The 21,596-nt window shown below is 34.0% G+C and overlaps 1 protein-coding gene across 2 annotated transcripts in view; it reads left to right on the top strand.

Moving 5' to 3' along the window:
- The window catches only part of ARHGAP5 (Rho GTPase activating protein 5), a 43,845-nt gene extending 28,400 nt beyond the window's left edge, over positions 1-15,445 (top strand). For both annotated transcript variants that reach the window (XM_062577303.1, XM_062577302.1), the window contains exons 4-7: positions 5,976-6,053; positions 6,997-7,128; positions 9,296-9,401; positions 13,213-15,445. In XM_062577303.1, the coding sequence (XP_062433287.1) occupies positions 5,976-6,053; positions 6,997-7,128; positions 9,296-9,401; positions 13,213-13,543 (647 nt within the window). In that variant the 3' untranslated portion in view covers positions 13,544-15,445. The remainder of the gene's footprint in view (positions 1-5,975; positions 6,054-6,996; positions 7,129-9,295; positions 9,402-13,212) is intronic.
- The last annotated feature ends 6,151 nt before the right edge of the window (positions 15,446-21,596 follow it).

Here is a 21,596-nt window from a genome sequence, read left to right as displayed (position 1 = left end):
TTATGCAACACCATGTAATTATTACCTTAAATTTACTAACTGTTACTTCTAGATAAGGAATGAGGAAGGCTTGGCTAAATATCTTAAGTTTGTTTGGATATTAATACATTGTGATTGTGGGAAAATTCTTCATTTATCCAAGACTTAAATTTTTGACTTGCTTGTAATTTAGCAGAATGAGTAATCTGATTGTTAGCACTCTTTTCTATAGGTTCATTGATCAAGATAAAATAATCTTGTAACTCTCAGGTAAGTAACTTGGTGGTGGTGAGCTATCAAACTTTCCACTAAAATACTTATATACACTACTTACAGAAAAACTACGTTCTGGTGAAGATCTTGTGATCTTACTTGAAATTTTTTTTGAGGAATATACAGATTTTTACATCACTGACACAGTGTAGTGTAAAAGCTGCTAATGTTTGTATGCTTTTACCAGTGTTACATTCCTCTTAAATCTGTATATAATGAGGGGAACTACTTAAACTAATTCTTTGACATTGGTTATTTTTAGTTATGGTCTTCCAGAAAACATATTTTGATGGTACAGTTATATTTGGCATCTCTTACTGTTTTATTCTGATGGACTGTATACAAGGTCATTTTGTTATCATTTGAAATAAACTTTTCAACTACATTGGTGTTCTGCAACCTAGATTTATGGAAATATGTTCAGCAGAGAAACAGTGTTACCAAAAAGACTAAATTCCTATTTCGCTTTTTAAGAAAATTGTAGTGGCTGTTCTAGTAGAAACCAAATGGCAATTATGGTAGCAGGCAAAAAAAATCCTTAGCTTTTAATTTTTTTCAAATTCTAGCTGATGTAGGTCATAACGTTTTTTTAGTACATTTTATTTTTCCAAATTCATGTATTTAAACATAGGCAATAGAACTGAGATACAGAAAGCTTTTGAAGCCAAACTGTTCATTAATAGCATCAATATCATGAGTTGTGTTTTGAAATTCTGTGACACTGCGGTTCTTATGAATTATCATGTAGACAATAAGGAGGATTATCTGCCAGATTTCTCTAATATTACATGAAATTTTAGGATATTGTTTTTTCTCTTTGGGGATTTATTTTTTGTGTATATTGTTAAGTGAATGGGATGCCTTTGTGGAAATACTTAGTGTGAATGACTTACTCCATCTTCTTTACTAAGTAAGGAGGTATCAAATTAATATTTTGAAAACTAGCTCAAATTTCCTATTTCATAAATTCAGTGTTTGGCTATGTACAACATATGTACAACAATATGTTTTTAATAATTTATTAAGTAATTCTTGTGAGACAAGGAAGGCCATAAATTAGGGAAAGCGCATTTGACAGTGTCAAGTCTGTTTTGATGTCTGGTGGAAAGTCTCAGAGGAGAGCTATAGGTGAAATCAGAAGTTGTGTACTTCGTATATGTGTCATGATTACTGCTTTTGAAGCTTTGTGTATTCTTTTAACACTGTTAAACTTAAAATTTCAAAAGTAATGTGAGTAAAAGACTACTGTCTTCTGTGAATTTCCCTTTCATCCAGGTTATACCCACGTCCCTTATTTCCAAAGAATATGCCCTGAGACCAGATTTTGACATAAAAGGGTACAGAGCAGAGGTCAAAGAGGCAAAGAAGGGGGTAGAAATAGGGAAGGAACCACATGAGCGAATGAATTATTGGAGCCACATTAGGTAAAAAGGTTGATAAATCATTGAAAATATATTCATAATGACTCTAAAATCCAGAAATTCAAGATGGATGATCTCTTCTTCTTTTTTTCTTTTACTGGAAGGGTTTGAGAGGGCTAGAGGTTAACTTGTAACAATTCTGGGTAGTGTTGAGAAAACATTGTGACAAGAGTAGCCACTCTGTTAGCCCCAGTGTCTGGGATGTGGCATTGTAAGGGTACATACATAAGAAGGAGTAAATCAGTGTAACAGCCAGTAACCTCCAAAATGGGATGATTCTCTCTTGCTGCATACTTCTGCCACTCTTCATGTCAGGCGATTGTTGGACCTGTCTGTAAAGCAGTGGAATTCAGTATTTTAGAATATTACCTCAGCAAAAATTGATCAGAGTCCTGCTGTTTAGTGTTAATTCTGGTGAATTAAGGATCAGTTAAGTGTCAGGACAAGTGCAGAGCAGCGAGCAGGACTATGCAGCTACGTAGGAGCAGGTCAAGGAAGCAAGTGTGAAGAACAAGCAGAGAGTTACGAAGCAGAAAGTTGGACTGATATCTTTCAATCTGAACTGTCAATTAAGTTGGCTCGGGTGCCTATGAAGGTATATGACTAGCAAAATACATGTAGCCTGTGATTCTGTGATGAGAGGTTCTGGACAGACACAATAGAGTTAGCTGTTCTTACAGTACAAGACATACGGTCATCAAGTTTGTGAGCAATCCTGTAATGGGAGGAGGAGTTAATACACTCAAGGCCAGGGCTGCTGTTCAGGGGAATGTTAGGCTGGAGGAGTGGGATGACAGCAACCTCATAAAGTTCAGTGAGGACAAATGCAAAGATTAAATGCCTGCAATAGTACAAGGGAGCTAACTGGATGGATCGCAGCACTGATGAAAAGGATATGGGAATTCTCATGAGCAGAAGGCTAAACATAAGTCAGTAGTGCATCTTGCTAGTGATGAAGGCTGAGGATGTGTTTGACTGTACCAATAAAATGGTAGCCAGCACTTCAACAGCAGTGATAATACAGAAAAATAATCTCATCTGAAATACTGGGTGCCCTAGTTCAAGAAAGTTGTTGACTAACTTGAGTGAGACCAGCAGTCACCAAGAGGGTCAGGAGCTGGAGCTCATGACCTGTGAGGAGAGGCAAAGGGAACTGGGCTTGTTCAGCCTAAAAAGGAAAGCCACCTAATTGTGGCCTTTCCTTACCTGTGAAAGGTTACTGAGAAGATGGAGCCAAGCTCTTTAATGAGGCATGTGGCAGAAGACAATGGTCACTGAAATAGGTCATCCAACTGGATAAGAAGAGGAAAAAGGAGGATTATTGAAGCACTGGATTAGGTTGTCCAAAGAAGCTTTGGACTCTCTGTCCTTGGAGGATTTTGAGACTGGACTGGACAAAGAGACTAAGCAACCTGGTCTGAACTTAGTTTTGACCCTGGTTTGAGGAGAAGGTTGGACTAGATGACCTTCTGAGGTCCCTTCCAACCTGAGTGAATCTGTAATCACCTCAGGACTTGAGTTTTGTTGTTTAGGATTCTCCTTGTGTTTTGCAACTTTGGAATTAGTCAACAGGGAAGAAACCTTGCCCGCACTCAAACGGATGAAAAACAGCCATCAGTTGTTTTTCCTAATAGAAGACTGACTACCTAATGGATGGAGAAGAGCACACAAAACATATTAGTGTGTGAGAATTGCTGAAAACTGTAAACAAATGTTTTGAAATAAATATTCATGAACACATGTTGTGCACTTGTGCTGTATTGCTAATTAAGGTATCTCTTCAAAGAGAACATCATGGGAATTATGTAAATAATTTCTAAACAATGAAGATAAGCCCAAGATGTCAATGTCTTTCACAGAGTACTTCTGATTATGCTGCCCCTCTTCATCCTCTCCCTCCCTCCAGGCCCAAAGCTACCAAACAGTGAATATGCTGGGGAACAATGAAATTAAAGTATCTTCAGATCTGTCATCCGTTTCTTAATGAGATAAAGAGTGCACCTACCTTTTCTTTGACAGATACAGAGCAAGTGAATTGCTGTTTGTCATGTCATATTAATTGAAGTGTTTTATTCTTTTGTCAAAGTGAACATGCCATGAAATACAAGATTAAGAGTAACACTTTGTAAAAAGGTTGAGAGCTTGTTTAATAATTGGTTAATGTAAATTATAGAGCTATTCAGTTTTAGATGAGAGCTTTCTGGTTTTGAGGAGTCTTTCTAAAACTACTGGTTTTTATGGTACTTAGTGTTTTGGGTTTTTTCTATATTTCAATATTCTATGAATTATTTCACTATAAGAAGCAGTAGTGTTTTATTTGCTTTTTGAGTGTGTGAATTGACCATCCTATGAATCTTTAAATACCAGTGTTCATATGCACAGATTGAGTGTGTAGGATTTCTAATATACTCTGTATAAGTGCTAGAGTTTTCTTACTTGAAAAGACTTTGGATTCCTTGCACTGTACTTACCCTGTGCATATGGGAATTGCCATTCTGGACTAGTCTGACAGGTTCATTTAATCTTGTGTCTGGGTAACATACAGGTTAAGAGGGACGCTAGGCTGATCTGCTGAATAAAGCTATGGAGTGCCCTAGATTATACAATTTACAAAAGTAATTGTGGGAGTGATCATCTTATCTGTTGTAGTGGAGCCTGATTTGTGAGAAGTTGTTACTCAACCAAATGATAGCATATTTGCTGTCACTTAAACCATTTTCTGCCTTGTGCCACCATACTGTAAACTCACAGTTTTTGGTTGTGTCAATGAGTAGTGCTCAGGGTTTTTTGAGAGCATCAGTTTAGATGCCTGCTTATACAAGAAGACTCTTGGCTATGGATTTGGAAAGCTAAATGAAGGTATAAAAGGTATAAATGTTTTTGTTTTGGTTTTTGTTTTGGGGTTTTTTGAAAACAAAATATTCAATTTGCTAAGGTAGCCTTGGTTGAGCCATTAAGGTGAAGTGTGAAATGTGGATGCAATAAAATGGAAAAATTACATTGGAAGAGCAGATAGCCAGCGAATGAATGGGTGTAACTTTCCTAGTACCATGAAGAAGTTAAGGGCGTTCTATGCTTTCTTCCATATCTTTGGGCATGTTAACAGGATTCCTAACATCTCTGTAACTTAAGACACATACAGTACCTCTTTTGTCACCACAGTCTCTGAATGGACCTGGTAATGTAATAGGCATTCAGTTACTAAGCTGTGATGGTAAAGAGCCAAGAAATTTCATAGAGCTCCAAAACTTTTAATTAAAAAAAAAATGCTATAGAGAGTTAGCATATAGCTAATGTTGCACTTGTGAAAGTATCTTGAAGAGTTACGGAATTGTAAGCTGCTTGTATTCCCTAATGGGCTCTAGATTAATGAAGAAAAAAGATCTTGAGTAACAGTGTGATTAGCAGAATGGACACTTCCATTCACTCAGTAGCTGTGGGCAAAAAAGGTAGCAAGGTGATAGGACATATAAACAATGGAAGAGAGAGAAAGAGAGAGAGAGAGAGAGAGTGTGTGTGTGTGTGTATATATATATATATGTATATATATATATATCAGTAAAAAGAAAGTATGTATATATGGTATAATGTCATTTACCTAGAATGCCAGTTGTAATTAAAAGGACTCCAAAACATGCAGTAAAACAAGGGAATGATGTAAACCCTGCATAACTTTCCTGGGGCTTTCTTCCCCATGTCATGAGAATAGGCATGAAAATGATGTGATAACTTACTTTAGAAAAGAAGTGAGGAAAAGTGGATACCAAATTTATAAAAGGGAAAGTGTATTAGAAGATTCTTTGTCTTGTTATATAGAAGTGTATTTCTCCATGAAATTAATAAGTAAAAAATTCAGAATGAATTCAAAGTGGTTGGTTTTGTTAGTGTGTTATTGTTTACCAAAAGAAGCTGTTGAGCCCAAATTGTAAAGGTTTTTTAAATTTATGTTTTTGTGGGTATCAAACCCAAGAATTTTCGTATTTAATTATTATTTTTTTAAATTGCAAGTAGCAGGTGTGATAGAGATCATGAAGAGAATCATGAAAATTATTCCACAAATGCCTGCTCTTAGGTTCTTGACATCCTACAACATGGTTTTCTCTGGTTTACACTGAATGGAGTAGTGGACATAGTGGACCACTGGTATTGTGCATTTTTGTAATCCAATATCTCTGTAATTTTTTTTTTTTAGGCATTTACATTTATAGTCCTGCTTTTGATATCTGAATTAGTAATTTTGACTAGCTTTGTCATGCTCTGTAGGAGGTACCTTTCTATATGAATTTTTTTCTTCTTACTAAGGTTTGTGTACTGAAGGCCTGTACCGTGTAAGTGGAAACAAAACAGATCAAGACAACATTCAGAAGCAGTTTGATCAAGGTAATGATATATTTTATTATTTAAAGCCAAAATGGAGCTTAACTTCTCCATAGATTTTTATTATAGATTTTTAATAGACAATGCAAAGTAAATGAGTTGCATCTCAGACTGGCTTTTGTAATGCCCTGGTATATTGTATTGGCATTGTCCAGGATATAACCAATGATGCAGTGTCTAGACAAAGGATGGGGAAGCATTTTTGTAGCCAGCGAAAGCTGGTTTTAAGTGTTGTGTGTGGATTTCCTATGTTACATTCTAGGGTTTAAATGTAGTCTAAACTGCTCCTGGTTTTATCAGAGAGCTACTTGATTAGTTTTTTTTGCTTCTACTTACTGCTTTCAGTTAAAAATTATGTAGTATTCTAAATCTCAAAATTTTTAGTACTCCCGTTACAAAGCATATAGCTTCTGATATTTGGGAATCTAGCAGTAAATTATATGGTCATGTGCAACCGATGGCATATTCTGTTATCTGTGCTTAAAGGGCTTCAAATATGGCCACATGAACAAGGTTACATTAATTCTAAAATTATTCAAATATACCAGTTATATTTTTTAAAAAATCGGGGAAATGGAAATGGAATTTAAAATTTATTATTGGGCAAAAGTAATCAATTAGGAGCCAGTTAAAATCAAATAGAAAATCATTAAAGTCCTCATGGAGTGTTAAACAACTCTTATTTCCTATAACAACCTAAGTTCCTGCTCGTGTGTCTTTTTTTTTTTTTTTTTTTTCTGTCAGATTTTCTCCTATTTGATTATATTTGCATGTGGATCAAAGTGATGGCAGTTGATCCACTGGTGCGTATTTTCATGTGCTGCTTAACAAAAGTTGGGCAACATTTTCATTTTTATATTCTCAGCAAATTCTTACTTTCATAAAATACAGTGAAGAATGGCAGCTGTAGGTTTTGCTTACACTGCTGTTTAATTCTCTCTTACAGATCATAATATCAGTCTAGAGTCTATGGAAGTGACAGTAAATGCTGTGGCTGGGGCTCTTAAAGCTTTTTTTGCAGATCTGCCAGATCCATTAATTCCTTACTCTTTGCATCAAGAGTTGTTAGAAACATCAAGTAAGTAATAAACGATTTTGTCTTTGTCTTCTTATGTTGTATTGATTGCACTTACTATAATTTTTAACTCATTGTAAATTGAAATAACTATCTGCATTGAAATAATTTTTTTTAATTGCTTAGGCATGTGCACTTTATATTTAAAATTAACAGAACTGTATGACAAAATAAGCTTAATACATTTTTTTTCTAAATGGTAGTTTATTATTTCCCATTCTCCCAGAAAGTTTAATTAGAGAAATCTGTGTTTCATTATGTATTTGCTCTGCATGTGATGAAAGTTCTTGGAAGTGTGTTTCTGTTGGTAATAGGAAAAAAAGATTTTGCATTCATGAAATCTTGCTTTCAAAGTAAGACTTTAGAAATTAGATGTCTGTGGAATATTATGATGTTTGTCTTAAGATTTTTTCAAATTGTTTTCAAACTCCTTATAAGTTTATAAGAAATGGTTAATTCTGTTTCTTAAAATATTTTTCGGATCCTTCAACTGAAAACATGACTTAACTGGTCTTATTTTTTGAAAGTATCTTTTTTTTTTTCCTTGGGATCATTTTAGGCAATTGCAGCAAACCGTTTCAGAAAAACAGCTATACGTTTTTGTAGGATACAACTGTGACATACAGTATTACTGTTTTTGTTCAAAACATGGTGATATCAGTGTAACCCCAAGAGTTGGGTCATGACATGACTAATATATATTCTGTTAGAAATTGTCTATTTGTGATTGATCTCTGTAAAAATGAATTTATGATGTTTCTGAGATACTCTTCAAGCAGATCCTGTGTTTAATATAATTACAGTTAAGTGTTATTTCTTCTTAAAGCACATTGGTTGAATTTCAGTCAAAACATACAGTAACTTTATTTCTATAGAGCATAAGTAGGGTATTAATGTTTTAAAATGCTATTAGTATTGCTTTAAATTTTTATTTGGGACATATTGGAGCATATTTAATGTCACTTTGTGCCCTCATATACCAGATGTCTTTTTAGTAATGCAGTCATGCACGTAATTTTTAGTAAAATAGCAGTGAGCTTGTATTCCTTCTGTGTGTGAATCATCATGGAATGCAAGTGCAAACTGCAGCATGTTTAGTTCTTCAGTGTTCTAGTGGTATTTTCCACTAGTGGTATAATAGTAGCATTAGTTTTCTGTAATAATTAGTTTTACTCATTTAGGTTTCAGGTTCTCAGAGATGAGTGGGAAAGGCTTTAATGGTGACATATTATTTAACTAATATATTGAGCTTAAATAAGAATTGAAGTCTTTCTGTTTAAACGAGTTTTCCTTCTCAGTAGGATAGGTCAAAAATGTAATTATGTACAATAGGAATTTATGGAAGATAATTTTGAGAGCGTGAGTGAGCTCTAATGTTCCTCTATATGCAAATAATTTTAGGATAATGTGGGTTCATTCAATCCTTATACCTAGGCCTACAGCTCGGTTGCAGGAGAGTCGTACCCCTCCCCCCCAAAAAAAGCCTAAGATTTAGAATTTTGTTTTTATTGACAAATTCTGAGTTAATCTGAACTCATTTGGTTCACTTCAAGTTACAAAACAGTATTGACTTCTTATAGATAACTTGATATCAAGTAGCTCTATACGTTGTAATTTTTTTATAATGTGTTATTTTATTTCATAGTCATTTTCTTTGTTTGTCTTAATTATCTTTGAAACAAATAATATTCCCATAGTCTGTGAAAATTTATTCTCTTTTTAAAAGTGTATTTAAAATAGCTGCATCAGACTTACTTGTATTTTTTATTATTTGACAAATTGACAAGCATAACATATTCTAAGTTCGTGGGAATGCCTTCCTTCCCCAAATTCTTTATAGAATTTCACTCTGAATAAATAGAAAACGACTCTATCACATTGTTATTTATCGTTCTACAAGCCAGCAGTAAGTTAGTAAAATGATTTTCTGCTGTTAAACACAGAAAAATAATTCTATTTAAATACAGAAAAATCTTTGTATGTGTTACCTCTTGCTATTAGAACATAATCTATACAATAACATATGGATAAGAATTTTATAGACTATTTTCTTACTTTGTATTTCTCTGTGGTTATTTTATATGTACCTTTATAGTAGGAAAAAGATGCAGCAACATTTTATTCAGTTTATCTTTCTAAATGTATGATGAAATTTCACTTTTCTCTGTAGAGATCCTGGATAAAACAGAACGACTACATGAGTTAAAAGAAATTGTGAAGAAATTCCATCCTGTGAACTATGATGTCTTCAAATACATAATAACACATCTAAACAGGTTTGGTATTTTTTCTATTTGATTTATAAAAATTGCAAATGAATATTTGTATTAGTAAAATTAATGGACTATCAAAACTGACAATTTCATTTTGCATTGCTCATCTGTTAATATAGGTGTTGAAACTAGTAGTTAAAAAGGCTGATTGAAAAGGTCTCACAAGAAAATACTGCGTGGTCTGTTCTCTGATTTTATTGAAGTGTAAATATCTAGTAACATCACTACTGCAGAGATGTAAGAATCTCTGCTATATGTAATAAAAATGATGAAAGGATAAATGTACACCTCATTTGCAAATTTCTTTGAGGAGATGGATGTTAAAGTCATACATTAATATAGATTTGAATTGACCTCTGGAGGTCATTCTCCCTCCCCTCCTCTGCTAATCGAAGTAGAGCCAGCTTAAGTTAGCATCTAAATATAGCTCCAAAAACTGTGCTAAATGTCTAAAATGTAGGACAAAGCTATACATAACAGTAAAATAGGGAAAGTTCTGGATTTATTTCTTGCCTTTTATTTTTGAGAACTGTATTAGAAGCTAATTGAAAATATGTATGTTGCTTGGAGTAAACATCTTCTATTTGCTTCCAAAATCTTATCTGTCACGTGGAAATCTAATGGTTCGCTGTTTAAAGACTGTTTCTAAATTTACTGTAATCCTGTATTAGTAGATGTGTGGTATCTCATAACCTAACCCTTTATGTCCTGAAGTGCACAATATCTGGTTATAGAAAACAATAAAAAGACCAGCTTACTAATGTTTCATATTCAGCAAAAACAGGATTATTCTCTGAAATATACTGGATTGGATTGCTAACAAATTTTAACAATAGATAGAATTAGCATCACCAATACTAAAACAAATGTAAACTTGTTTAGGAAAAGCTTTGTTATCCAGTAACTTAACACTTAAAAAGTAGCCAGTGCTTTTTTTTATGCATTTTAGACAATTCTGTATATATACACCAATAAGCTATTCATTATGTTTAAGTTGTTAAGTTGTTCCACGCTAGTGTTTCTTTTTTATTTGTCAATATAATGTTTAAGTTTGAACACAAGCTTTTCAGTGGAATCACAAACTTACCTGTGCTGTGACTTTGAAATTACTCTGCTTCTATGTCTCAAGATCCCCTTTAACTTCTGGTACATGTCTCTTTTGGGGAACTTGTATTTTCTTAGTGCCTCAAACAGTGTCAGTTCTTTCCTGACCTAAGAGTTTTCCAAACACAATTCCCCAGGCTGTAAGAGGGACTGGTATTTTGTTTCCAGGATTTGGGTTTGAGATGTTTTTATATAGTATCAAAACATTTACATGATTCTAATGAAACAACTAGAGCAAAAAGATTTTTACTCTGTGGACTTTACTTTTTTTTTTTTTTTTTTTTTTTTTTTTTACTATTCCAAAATTTTATCTAATGCATGAAATAATAAAACTCCCTGGGAATGACTTCATGTTTTGTTACGGTATCTAATAGTGAATAGCATTGAATCAGGAATACTGATTACAGCTCACTGTTTACAACTTTTTTTTTTTAACAGTTCAAATCTATCTTGATTTAGGAGAACTGTTTTGATATTGAATAGTGTTTTTTTTCATGAAAATGTAGTACTAAATCCAATGTATATACCTATGGATTAATTGACAGTTGAGACTAACAACTTGTCATTTCTTCCTCTGCCTTCCACCTCTGTTACCCTCCCTTGCTCTTGCTTCTGTGAGGTTCTGGAACCATTGCTAAAGTGATTTTAATTTACTGAAATGCCCCTCTCATTCCCCCCTGCACCCCAAAAGCCACCTTTTTTTTGTAGGGACATTTTCTGCTATTTAATGAAACAAATTAGCTCACAGAAGGATGTGACAGGTGCCAAAACTAACCAGTATAAGCAGACACATGTACCTGGAGGAGTGAGAGAATAGAGAATTCCTATTTTTGATGGTAGTGGACAGTAGTATTATGTTAATTCTGTCTCATGGAACTGTTTCTTAAGTTTTGTACTGGCAAATCTACAGTCTCATAGGGAATGAATTTACTTCAACAGTTTATGCATCTACTATCATTTTACTTTGTAAAATTTAAAAGAAAAATTTTCTTAAAAGCTGGTATTAACATGAAAAGCAAAATTCTTGTATAAGAATATTAGTAGTTAATCTTGGTTAAAATACTTCTAAAAATTCTTCCAGTTGATTTGTTTCGTTCTGCCTATCTTAATTAATGTATGTTCTATTCATGAAGTTCCCAACTGTTAAATTTGGGTAAGAGTTGCAATAGTTGCTGCCTTGTAAGTAGGTATAAAAAAACCAGTTCCTGTCTCAATTTAGCATATTAGCATATTGAAAAGACATCAAGTGAATACAGGAGGAAAGTGAACATAGGAATTAAAAGTTAACCCATCTGTACTTGTTTTAATAAGCAGCTAATGAGTATACCAAGATTGTGCTTTGGTTAGATACTGCGTTGGGAGAACACCACAGTAATCATGGGAGTTGCATTGTTAACTGCTTGCAGTATAAAGGCAAAACAGAGATTTCTGAACCTCAGAAGTCTCTGACAGTAGTAAGCTGTAGTCATAGAAAGATTAAATACCACAGGAGGTAGGGTGGGGAAGAAGTAGTATAGAAGAAGAAACTGCTATTTCAATGGAAGAGTCAGCAATGAAGAATAAAGTCAAAGCTGCAAGTTAGGAGGGGAGATAAGGCTGGACGTTGAGCTTGTTCCTTCTGCTTCTTTTGCATGATCTGTGACACTTCTGACTGCGCAGCTACAGTGGCAAAACTTAATGTGGTAACAAATCAGGAGCAAAAAAAACCCTTTCATTTCTTTTTTTCTTTGCAAGATAGTGATTCAATTAGTTTATATGGCAATACAGTTATTACTGTTAAAATATCTATATATTCAGTCATTAAGGCATCTTATTCCTTTCTTTTTACTATTCTGAAATGGTTGCTGAAACCCTTTGCCAGAAAACTTCCATCATGCATTGGAGTTATTTTAAAGATTCATTTGAACTCTTCTGCTTTTACTTTTTTTCATATGAATTAGTAGGAATGTAATAAAATGACCTTGCTTTGCATAGTTTACTAGTTTTATTTCTTACAATGACTTGCAAAGGGGCATCTACTTCAGCTTCTGTTGGTGGAATTTCCGCTAACACTGTTAGCGGAAATTCCACTGGTAATGTTCTTTAGTTTGGCTAAATTCTGTTGCTGGCCAATACAAAAATCTGTAGCGATGTCTTTTAATCAATATTTGATTCTTTCTTTCTTGTTTTGTTTATTTTTATGATCAAATGTGATCTCTCTCCTTTTTTTTTTTTTTTTTTTTTTTTTTTTGCCTGTGAGTGCTATTATTGTCAGTTAATATCTGGTTATCCTGTAGGAAGAAGCAGTTTCATTCATTTTTCTTCTGGACATTTTAATGGGCTTAACTTAGTAAAACGTGAAGTCTTGTAACTGTATTTATTAGTTATAGGTAATTTAGTCACCGGTGTTATGTAGTGTATTTATTATTGTCATTTCAAAAAAATTGGTGGAACATTTTTGAATTTCTCTCTTGATTCAAAATATAATCGTTTGTTAGCTGTCAAAAGTATGAAAATTTATGGTGTCTAGATTTTCTTCTGTATAATTGCTTAAAGAAAACAAGGACTATTGTTTTAGTGGATAGTTGGAGACAAGTAACAAATCTTGAAGTTTAATAATAATGCTTACGGTTAGGGAGTTATGAAAATATATGAAATATATGAATATAAAAATTGTAGCTGGTTGTACACCACTTTTAATTAAATTATGTGCATGTTGTTCTTGTTCCAGGGTTAGTCAGCAGTATAAAACCAACTTTATGACTGCTGATAACTTATCGATTTGTTTCTGGCCTACTTTGATGAGACCTGATTTTGAAAACAGAGCATTTTTATCTACCACCAAGATCCACCAGTCAGTAATAGAGACCTTCATTCAACAGTGTCAGTTTTTTTTCTACAACGGAGAGATTGTAGAAGCACCTAACACAGTGGCTTGTCAGCCACCGCCTTCCAACACAGTGCAGATGGTGGAACCAATGGTACCTCTTCAGTTACCGCCACCACTGCAGCCTCAGCTGATACAGCCACAATTACCAGCAGACCCTCTTGGTATTATATAGATAGAAGATGATTGCAGGCAGCCTGGCGTTGGACAGTACGGAAAAGCTATAGACATGCATGTTTTGGGATACAGTGATGTACTTCATATTTATGAAAAAATAATTCACATCCAGCTGATTGGACATGTTTTTGTTATCTCATACTGTGTTCCTCATTTGTACACGCTGCAGATACTTTAAAAAAAAAGTGATAAGCATGACTGGAGAGGTTTAATTTTTAAAAGCAAAAATATCTATAAATACAAAGCTGCTGCTGCATGATACCTTATTGCAATCACTATATCATTCCTGTGACAATTTGTCACACTATATTGTGAATAAAATTTTTCTATAGAAATTTAATGATTTAAAAAAACTTACATTTATGAAACATTCAATGCTTACAGCCTGCTTTATGGCTGTTTTTGTTATTTAACATGCTATTTTTGGCAATTTTATTCACATTCAAGCATTCTGTGTAAACAACTAAAGCCCAGCTATAGTTTATTTTGTAATCTCCTGGTTACTTATGTGACAGTATGCTTATGGAAAAATGCAAAATGCACTGTTGAGAACTTTACAGTCCCTCACCTTCCATCTTTACTTGTAAGTAAACCTGTGGAGAGTTTAAGGGTGGGTAAACCTGCTTATTATTTCTTACAGCACAATACCAAGGACATGCTTGTTGTAAAAGTGAGTTTCAAATATTGTACAAAAATTTTGATGTTGCCTACTTATTTCTTTTATGTTCCATTACTGAACTAAACATTTTGTAAAACTGTTAATTCTGTAAACAGCTGCATGTTTAAAAGATCATTGATGGTCTTGTAAACTTAATCTAATATATTTTAGATATTTTAATTTTTCCCACTTGGGAATACATTTAGTGTTTAGAAAATAGTTCATGACATTTTCATATAAGGTTATATAACTTTTCATACATAAACATGAACTTTGTTGTAGTAAAATTCTCTAAACCAAACAACATTTTAATCTAGGACTTCAATTAATCTATTCTTTAAATCTATTTTTATGTGACCCTTTAAAGATATACAAAAATGCATTGCTAATACATAGCAATAAATACTTTGGGTACTGACAATTAACCTCTTTGGAGTGTGTATATATAAAATCACATAAACTTGTATTCATATTTTTTTTTCCTGTGGTATATTGTACTAAAAATTCAAATGACTGATTTTTGGTTTTGCACCATTTTTTAATGATCTCTCTTTTATTTTCCTTTTATGTTGGTACCAATTTTGCTGTAAAACAATGCTGCTTATTTAAACAAATCTTTTGGTTAAATATTTTGTTAATGGTTTAAAAGAAAATTTAGAAGGTTACAAATTGTAGTGAAGGGGAGACCATAGATAAAGACTATTTGTGAGACTTCTCATAGCAGCTTTTTTCTTTCATGCTCAAAATTTACCTTTTTAGGTCTTCAAAGAAAAAAGCAATTTTGGCTCATACAGCTGCTAGAATGTTTTGTGTAGTTTAAAAAAAAAAAAAAAAAAAAAAAAAAAAAGCTTTATGATGGTCACTGTTGTAATCTTCACTTATAACAAGATTTAAGATCGTCTTGTATGTATTATAGTAAATAGATGATTTTGAGAATTAAGGCTCTTAAGAGTTTGATTTGCTCCATTTTCCTAAAATAAAAATTGCCTTTCCCACTTAATGTCCTAGGTATTGTACTTCTAATTATGTCTTGGATTATCATTCTAGATTACTATGATACCCTAAACCCGGCTGCTGTTTGAAGTACATGTATATTATAAATTCTTGATATTGTGTTATATTCTTGCAAGTAATTATCTTTTCTAAGAAAACACAAAACAGAAAAAGAGAGAAACCAACCCTATTCCTATTGCAAAGCACACAGGAATTGATAGTACAATAAAGTCTGTCCTGTAAATTGTAGTATTCCTATCTTGTTCTACTTTACATCTATTGTCTATATAGTTTTATTTATAGTTGTCAGTCTAACATTGGCATGTTTAGCAAAGAATATTAAACTTCAAGAGTTTTATAAACTTATTTCTAGGTTGCTAAAGAATTTATTTTTCTACTATAAATGGTATAGACGAACTATCACCTGTACAGGAAACAAGCATATTTCTTATAGAAGTAAGCTTAAAAATAAATGCCAGTCATATCCATATTTAAAAGTTCTATCTAGTAAAGTATCTCCAGTCTTTGTAACGTGAATTACCTTTTAAACTTTCTACAAAGTTGTTTGCCATAATATTTAACTAATCTTTCATTAAAAATTTTCAGAATAATTTTCTACATTCCATTTCATCATGAACTTCCATGATGAAGTCATATGTTCAAAAATATTTGCAGTGTCATTTACCTTAATGTGAATACTGTTATGATTAAATCACTTCATGAATTGTTAAAATTCAGTGCTTGCATTTAGCCAAATATGAAAGTGTTACTGCAGTTACTGGATAAAACATTGAAAGAAAAATTTTAAGAAGTAAGCACAGCATGTGGCACTTGGCTGTCATGTGTAAGAATTCCCGCATACCGTTTGCGTTATCGAAGTGTTATATGCAGGAATGTGGACGTGTGTGTTTATATATTGTATACCTTCTGAAACTTCTGAGTGTTTGTGTGTTCCTGTGCACAAGCACATGTGCGCAGACTTGCATGCACATATGCCCACGTAGTAAAAGTTTTTTTTAAAAAAAAAAGGAAATTATACCATCCGTATTAAAGATTTATAAAAGAGCTTTCTCTATTACTATTTTTATTAGCGCTATAAAATGAGGAAGCATGTTATATACAGATTCCTCATACTTTGGCTAATGTAGTCCCTTATAGTTTTGTTTTAATGAAAATCCAAATGATAACTCTATTTTTAAATGTGAGCATTTTTACGGGAATAACTATCTTGATAAAAATACAGATATATATTACTTTGGCTTGAGCATCTCAGTGACACTTTATGGAGTAGTTTTTTTGTCTTTTAATGCAATTTTGTTATAGCCATACTGTAGTGTATTGTTTTTCAGTGTTGTTTCGATGATTTTTCAATCCCACACTTGAGTTGTAAAAGTGCCATTTCAAGTAATGTTTAGCTAGTTATTTTAAAATTCCTTACCTCCCATGATTTTTGTGGATTTTTAACCTCTGTAGTGTAAATAGGTCACAGATGTCAACTTAACTGAAAAGAAACATTTTTTTTTCATTGTATTTTTTCTCTGTTATTTGAATACTGGCGGCTAGAAAATTAAGATATGTCTAGTTGCTGGAATTTAGCTGCTAATATTTATGATAATCATAGAAAAATGATCAATTGGAGATCAGAAGCAAAAATTGCCCATAGCTTCCATGCTTATTTCAGTTTTTTACAGTAATTGTGATGCTGTTTGTCAACTGAAGAATTACATATATATATATATATATATACACACAATTTTTAAAGTCAAACTTATGTTCTTTGTTTATAATGTAATCTGTTGCTATACCAACAGAATACTGCAGTGAATTAAATATCAGTGAAGCTTATTCTGTATAAAAGATGCAATGAATAAAATACTAAGATGCTTATTGTGTATAATGTTCAGTTTAGTTGCCTGCTAAATTTTTAAAGGCAAAAGTACCTTACTGTCTCTTTTGCATATACAGAAATGAAATTTAGCGGTAAATTTTGCTAAACTGAGTGCACCAAATGCTTTAGAAGTTCATTTGGGGTGGAAGGGGTGTTTCTTCTTGGATCTCTTATTTCTTTTAAACTGCTGAGTTCTTGAAGTTACTCAGTTGCCTGAATATTTAAGAAGAAAAGTATGTTAATGTGGGGTAAGCTGACTCACGCAATGGTGAAGACTTTTGCAAGTATTGTACCCCTCCGTCAAGGCGGATACACGCATACAGAGGAGAGCAGACCTCAAAGGTGTCGCACTGTAAGATGTTCTGTGTTAAACTATGCAATGCATGCCGTGTTCTGTGGCTCCTGAAGTCTCTTACCTTTTTCACTTGATTGAGCTGCTCAGCAAGAAATTATTTTTTCCGATTTATCCCCTGCTAGAGGAATGGTTCTATATATAATGTGATAAATAGTGAAAAGTATTTTTCTTTTTGCTTGCTTGCATTTTTTTTTTTTTAATCCTTCCCTGCTCCTTGTCTCTTCCCCTTCTCTCCATCACCTCCCAGAATTTTTAAACCTGAAATAAAAACTGTATTTTGAGGGCAGTTTTCAGTTCTGCAGGTTGTATGTTATTGATAGTATTCTGTTGACTGTATGTGATAAACCTAGCTGTTGGTTCAAAACTTGACAGTCGTCCTGCTCGTTCTTGTGCATGCAACATCTATGCTTAGAATGTCTTCAAAGTGTCTTGGGTAATGCTGCAAATGTAGAAATAACTGCAGAAACTTCCTGGGAGCTTTCAAATCTTAATGCTGCTAGGTTTTATTATAAATCAAAGCATTCAGCTGTTGGTCATTTTCATCTCAAATGGAATGCATCTTTATCTATGTTTTAGTATGAAAATTGAATTTTTTTTTAAGACTACTCTATGAAAAACGTTTTCTTTACTAAATCTGAAGTATATGACTGTTTGATCTCTACAACATATTATTTCCTGAAGAACAACTGTTCTTAGACAACCAAAGTGTAAAATTAATACTCGCTTGGGTTAAATTTATTCCTTCAGCTAATCATAAGAGTTTCTAGAGAATCAAGAAGAACCAGTCTGATCTGTCATCATGACTGCTGAAGAGAACACCTCCTTTTCTTATCAACAAATTCTTTTCTCAGGTGTATAGATGGTGCGTGCTATGACTGTTACCCATATGTTTCTCATCTTTTAAGATGTAATACATGTGTGCTTGCAGTTCCAATTTTTCATGCTGAATTGAGTGTTACTGATGCCTAGCCAACATTCTGGTGATTTTTATATTGCAGAATAGGGTTTAATATACCTGAGTATGTTGTTAATAATTTGTCCATTACTGTTCTTCATTTGGTGTGATTCAGAAAATACACAGAATTAAATACTTTTGCTTAATACCTACAGCAATAACTTTTTTTTTCTTTTTCAATCTGTGAGCCTGATAATGATGAAAAGCCACTGTTGCTTATGTTTACAGGCTGCTTTGAATAGAGGAAAGATGGGAAGGGAATCTCTTGATGGTACCTCTAGCCATGTGCATGTGGTATTTTGAAATGGTCTCTGTATTTGATCTCTAGGACTCTGCACATAAATCTTTGAGATGCAGAAGTTTGCCTATTTGGGCTGTGCAAGTCTTGCCATGTTATACTTGCCTTGGTTTTGTCTGTGTTTTTTTTATCTCCCTTTGGTGCATCTTGTGACAACTGTTGAGCAAGCATGATGGTTGAGGAGCATTCCTAAGGCCTTGTTGCTGCTGCAGATACAGATGCACTGAATTGAAGAGCACTTCTAGTTGCTCAAGGGACCAGCAGACTTAAGTAGTGTAGTTGCAACTTGTATTTTTTCTAGTGTTACACTATCACAATGCGCATGATCATTCACTATATTGTTGTAAGATCTTTCTACTTCAGAAATGAAAAACTAAAGAGAAAGCAAACTAGCCATTCTCATCTTTTCCAGCAGTTCTCCCAGATTTATCATTCATGAGAGAATTGTCAGGGACTCCTAAGTCACTCTTGCGGGGTTTTGTGGAGTTAAAAAAAAAAAAAAAAAAAAAAAAAAGAGAGAGAGAGAGAGTATGGAGCGGTAAGTTATGAGTTGAGATTGTTTGGTCAGTTGACACCAAGAGAGACGAATTTGTGAAGCATCTGCAGAAAAAATCAAGTTGCTGTTAAATTACAGGTAGCATGGTTTCTCCTTTAAGGTTCTACTGTTGTTACTTGGCAGTGATAGTTAACTGTGTTTCTGCAATGACCACCTTTCCTGACTCAGGAATCCTGGGCAAGAATTGGCAATGAGGAAGAAATCAAGAGAACTACCTCAAAGAAATAATGTACTTTGAGCAACTGCTTTTTGAAGTACTTGCATGAAATTATTAAAGACGGAACATAGCAAATCACAAAGAATGAAATACCTGTAATTGAAGTATCACATTTTGTATATACGCACACATACTGTATTATATATATATATTTTTTTATATATATATAATATATAATAAAATATATATAAAATATATATATATATAATACAGTATGTGTGCGTATATACAAAATGTGATACTTTTTTATTTATATATATATAAAACATGCATGCATATTCTTCAGTAAAGATTTAGATACAGATAGTAGTGCTTCTAAGATAGTAAAGTTGTAGCAGGCTGGCCACCTGCTACAGATAATTGATACTTAAAATTTGAATTTTAAGTTCTGAAAACTGGATATAAGCAGATGTAGCCAATTTTGTTATCCCATCTGAATTGTTTAGTCTAATTTTGTTACCCTGTGTGGTCACTGAAATCAGACTGCTCTTACGTCCTTTATTTAGCTGTTAGAGGTGAGACATTTCTTTATCCTTCCGCTTATGATTGCTTGCTATATTGTTACTTCTCTTGATATTTCTCTTTGACATAGTCTTAAAGTCAAAACTTACAAATTGTAACATGATTGTAGTACTTGTTTCTTCTAAAGCCTCATGGGAACCACAAAAAATAAGTCTGTCGATAATCTTATGTCCCATTTAGTCTGCACTTGTTTGTATGTACTTACCTGCTCTTTTGGATGGAAGCAATCTTTATGGTCTATGTATATGCAAGACCTAGGGCAATGTGACAGTGCGATCCTTTTCTATGTCTGAAGATCAGAATTGCTAGGACACAGACATCATTGTGATCCTTTTCCTATACCCTAACCTGTTAATTGAGCTCTCATTTAAAAAAGGATTGTTGGAAAGAGCAGCGAGGAGCCAGTGTAAAAATGGTGAAGGATAAGTGTTAAGAATTCTTAGCATGTCAGTGAGATGAAGGCACTCACCTGGACTGAGCTTCCTTCCCATGGTAGGGGTTTGTTTTTTAGAGTGCTTTCGAGTCTTCCAGTGGTGGTATAGAGGAAGGAGATGGGAAAGCTCTCCTTTATATCCTTCTCTTTAACCTCAAGTGCTAACACTACTCTTGCGGAGGCTGGGGTAATAAAATCCCTTGTGTCTGATGTGGAGTTTCATCCCCTGAGTGGAGGGTCATGCGTTAGCATGTGGCCTTCAACAGCAATTGGTACAGTTAAACAACAGAGACATACATGCCAAGTGTCTGCAGACTACTTATTGGCATCCCTGCCTCTTAAGCGTATTGCCCTGAGAGTCTTTTTTCTTCTGTTGTGTTTTTTAATGTAAAACGGTTCTAACTGATAATACCACCATGATTTGCAGTTCTAGGTCATCCTTCCACCTCTTTGTACATGGCCAGGTGTGGGTTCCCCTCCTGCTTTTCCAAAGAGGTGGGTAGCTACCAAGGAAAATGAGAGCTACACTATCATTTGTCAGAGGAGTGTTTTTATAGCTTGATAGGACTGTGCAGTAAATGCCCAGATCATTGTATGAGCATGTGTGAAGACATGAATCCTGCTGGAATAATTTGAAAGATTGTCCCTGGCAGAGTAATTGAATTGTGGAACAAATTATCCCCTTAATCATGGCTGTGTTTTCTCTTTGAAGAGAACTAATATGTTTTTCCCCAGAAGTGAGGTAAACTGGTGCACATATAGTGCAGTCTATCAGAGCTCAGGACCCAGCAGGAAAATGAGCAATTTGACAATAGAGATGGTGGAGTTCAGGATCCTGCAGGAAAGAAGTAAGGCAACAAGCAGGACTGCAACCCTGGACTTCAGGAGAGCGGACTTTGGGCTCTTCAGAGACCTAATTGGTAGAGTCTCATGGGTTAAGGCCCTAGAAGGAAGGGGAGTCCAGGAGAGCTGGCTTGTGTTCAAACATCGCTTCCTCCAAGCTCAAGAGTGGTGCATCCCTATGAGTAAGAAGTGCAGCAAAAGGGGCAGGAGACCTGCATGGGTGTGCAAGGAGCTCTTGGCCAAATTCAGACAGAAGAAGAAAGTACACAGAAAGTGGAAGAGGGGACAGGCTACTTGGGAGAATTATAGGAATGCAGTCAGAGTATGTAGAGA

This window comes from Rhea pennata, chromosome 5, assembly GCF_028389875.1.
Source record: "Rhea pennata isolate bPtePen1 chromosome 5, bPtePen1.pri, whole genome shotgun sequence".
In the NCBI taxonomy this organism is placed as follows: domain Eukaryota; kingdom Metazoa; phylum Chordata; class Aves; order Rheiformes; family Rheidae; genus Rhea; species Rhea pennata.
This window is presented reverse-complemented; position numbering and strand designations above follow the sequence as displayed.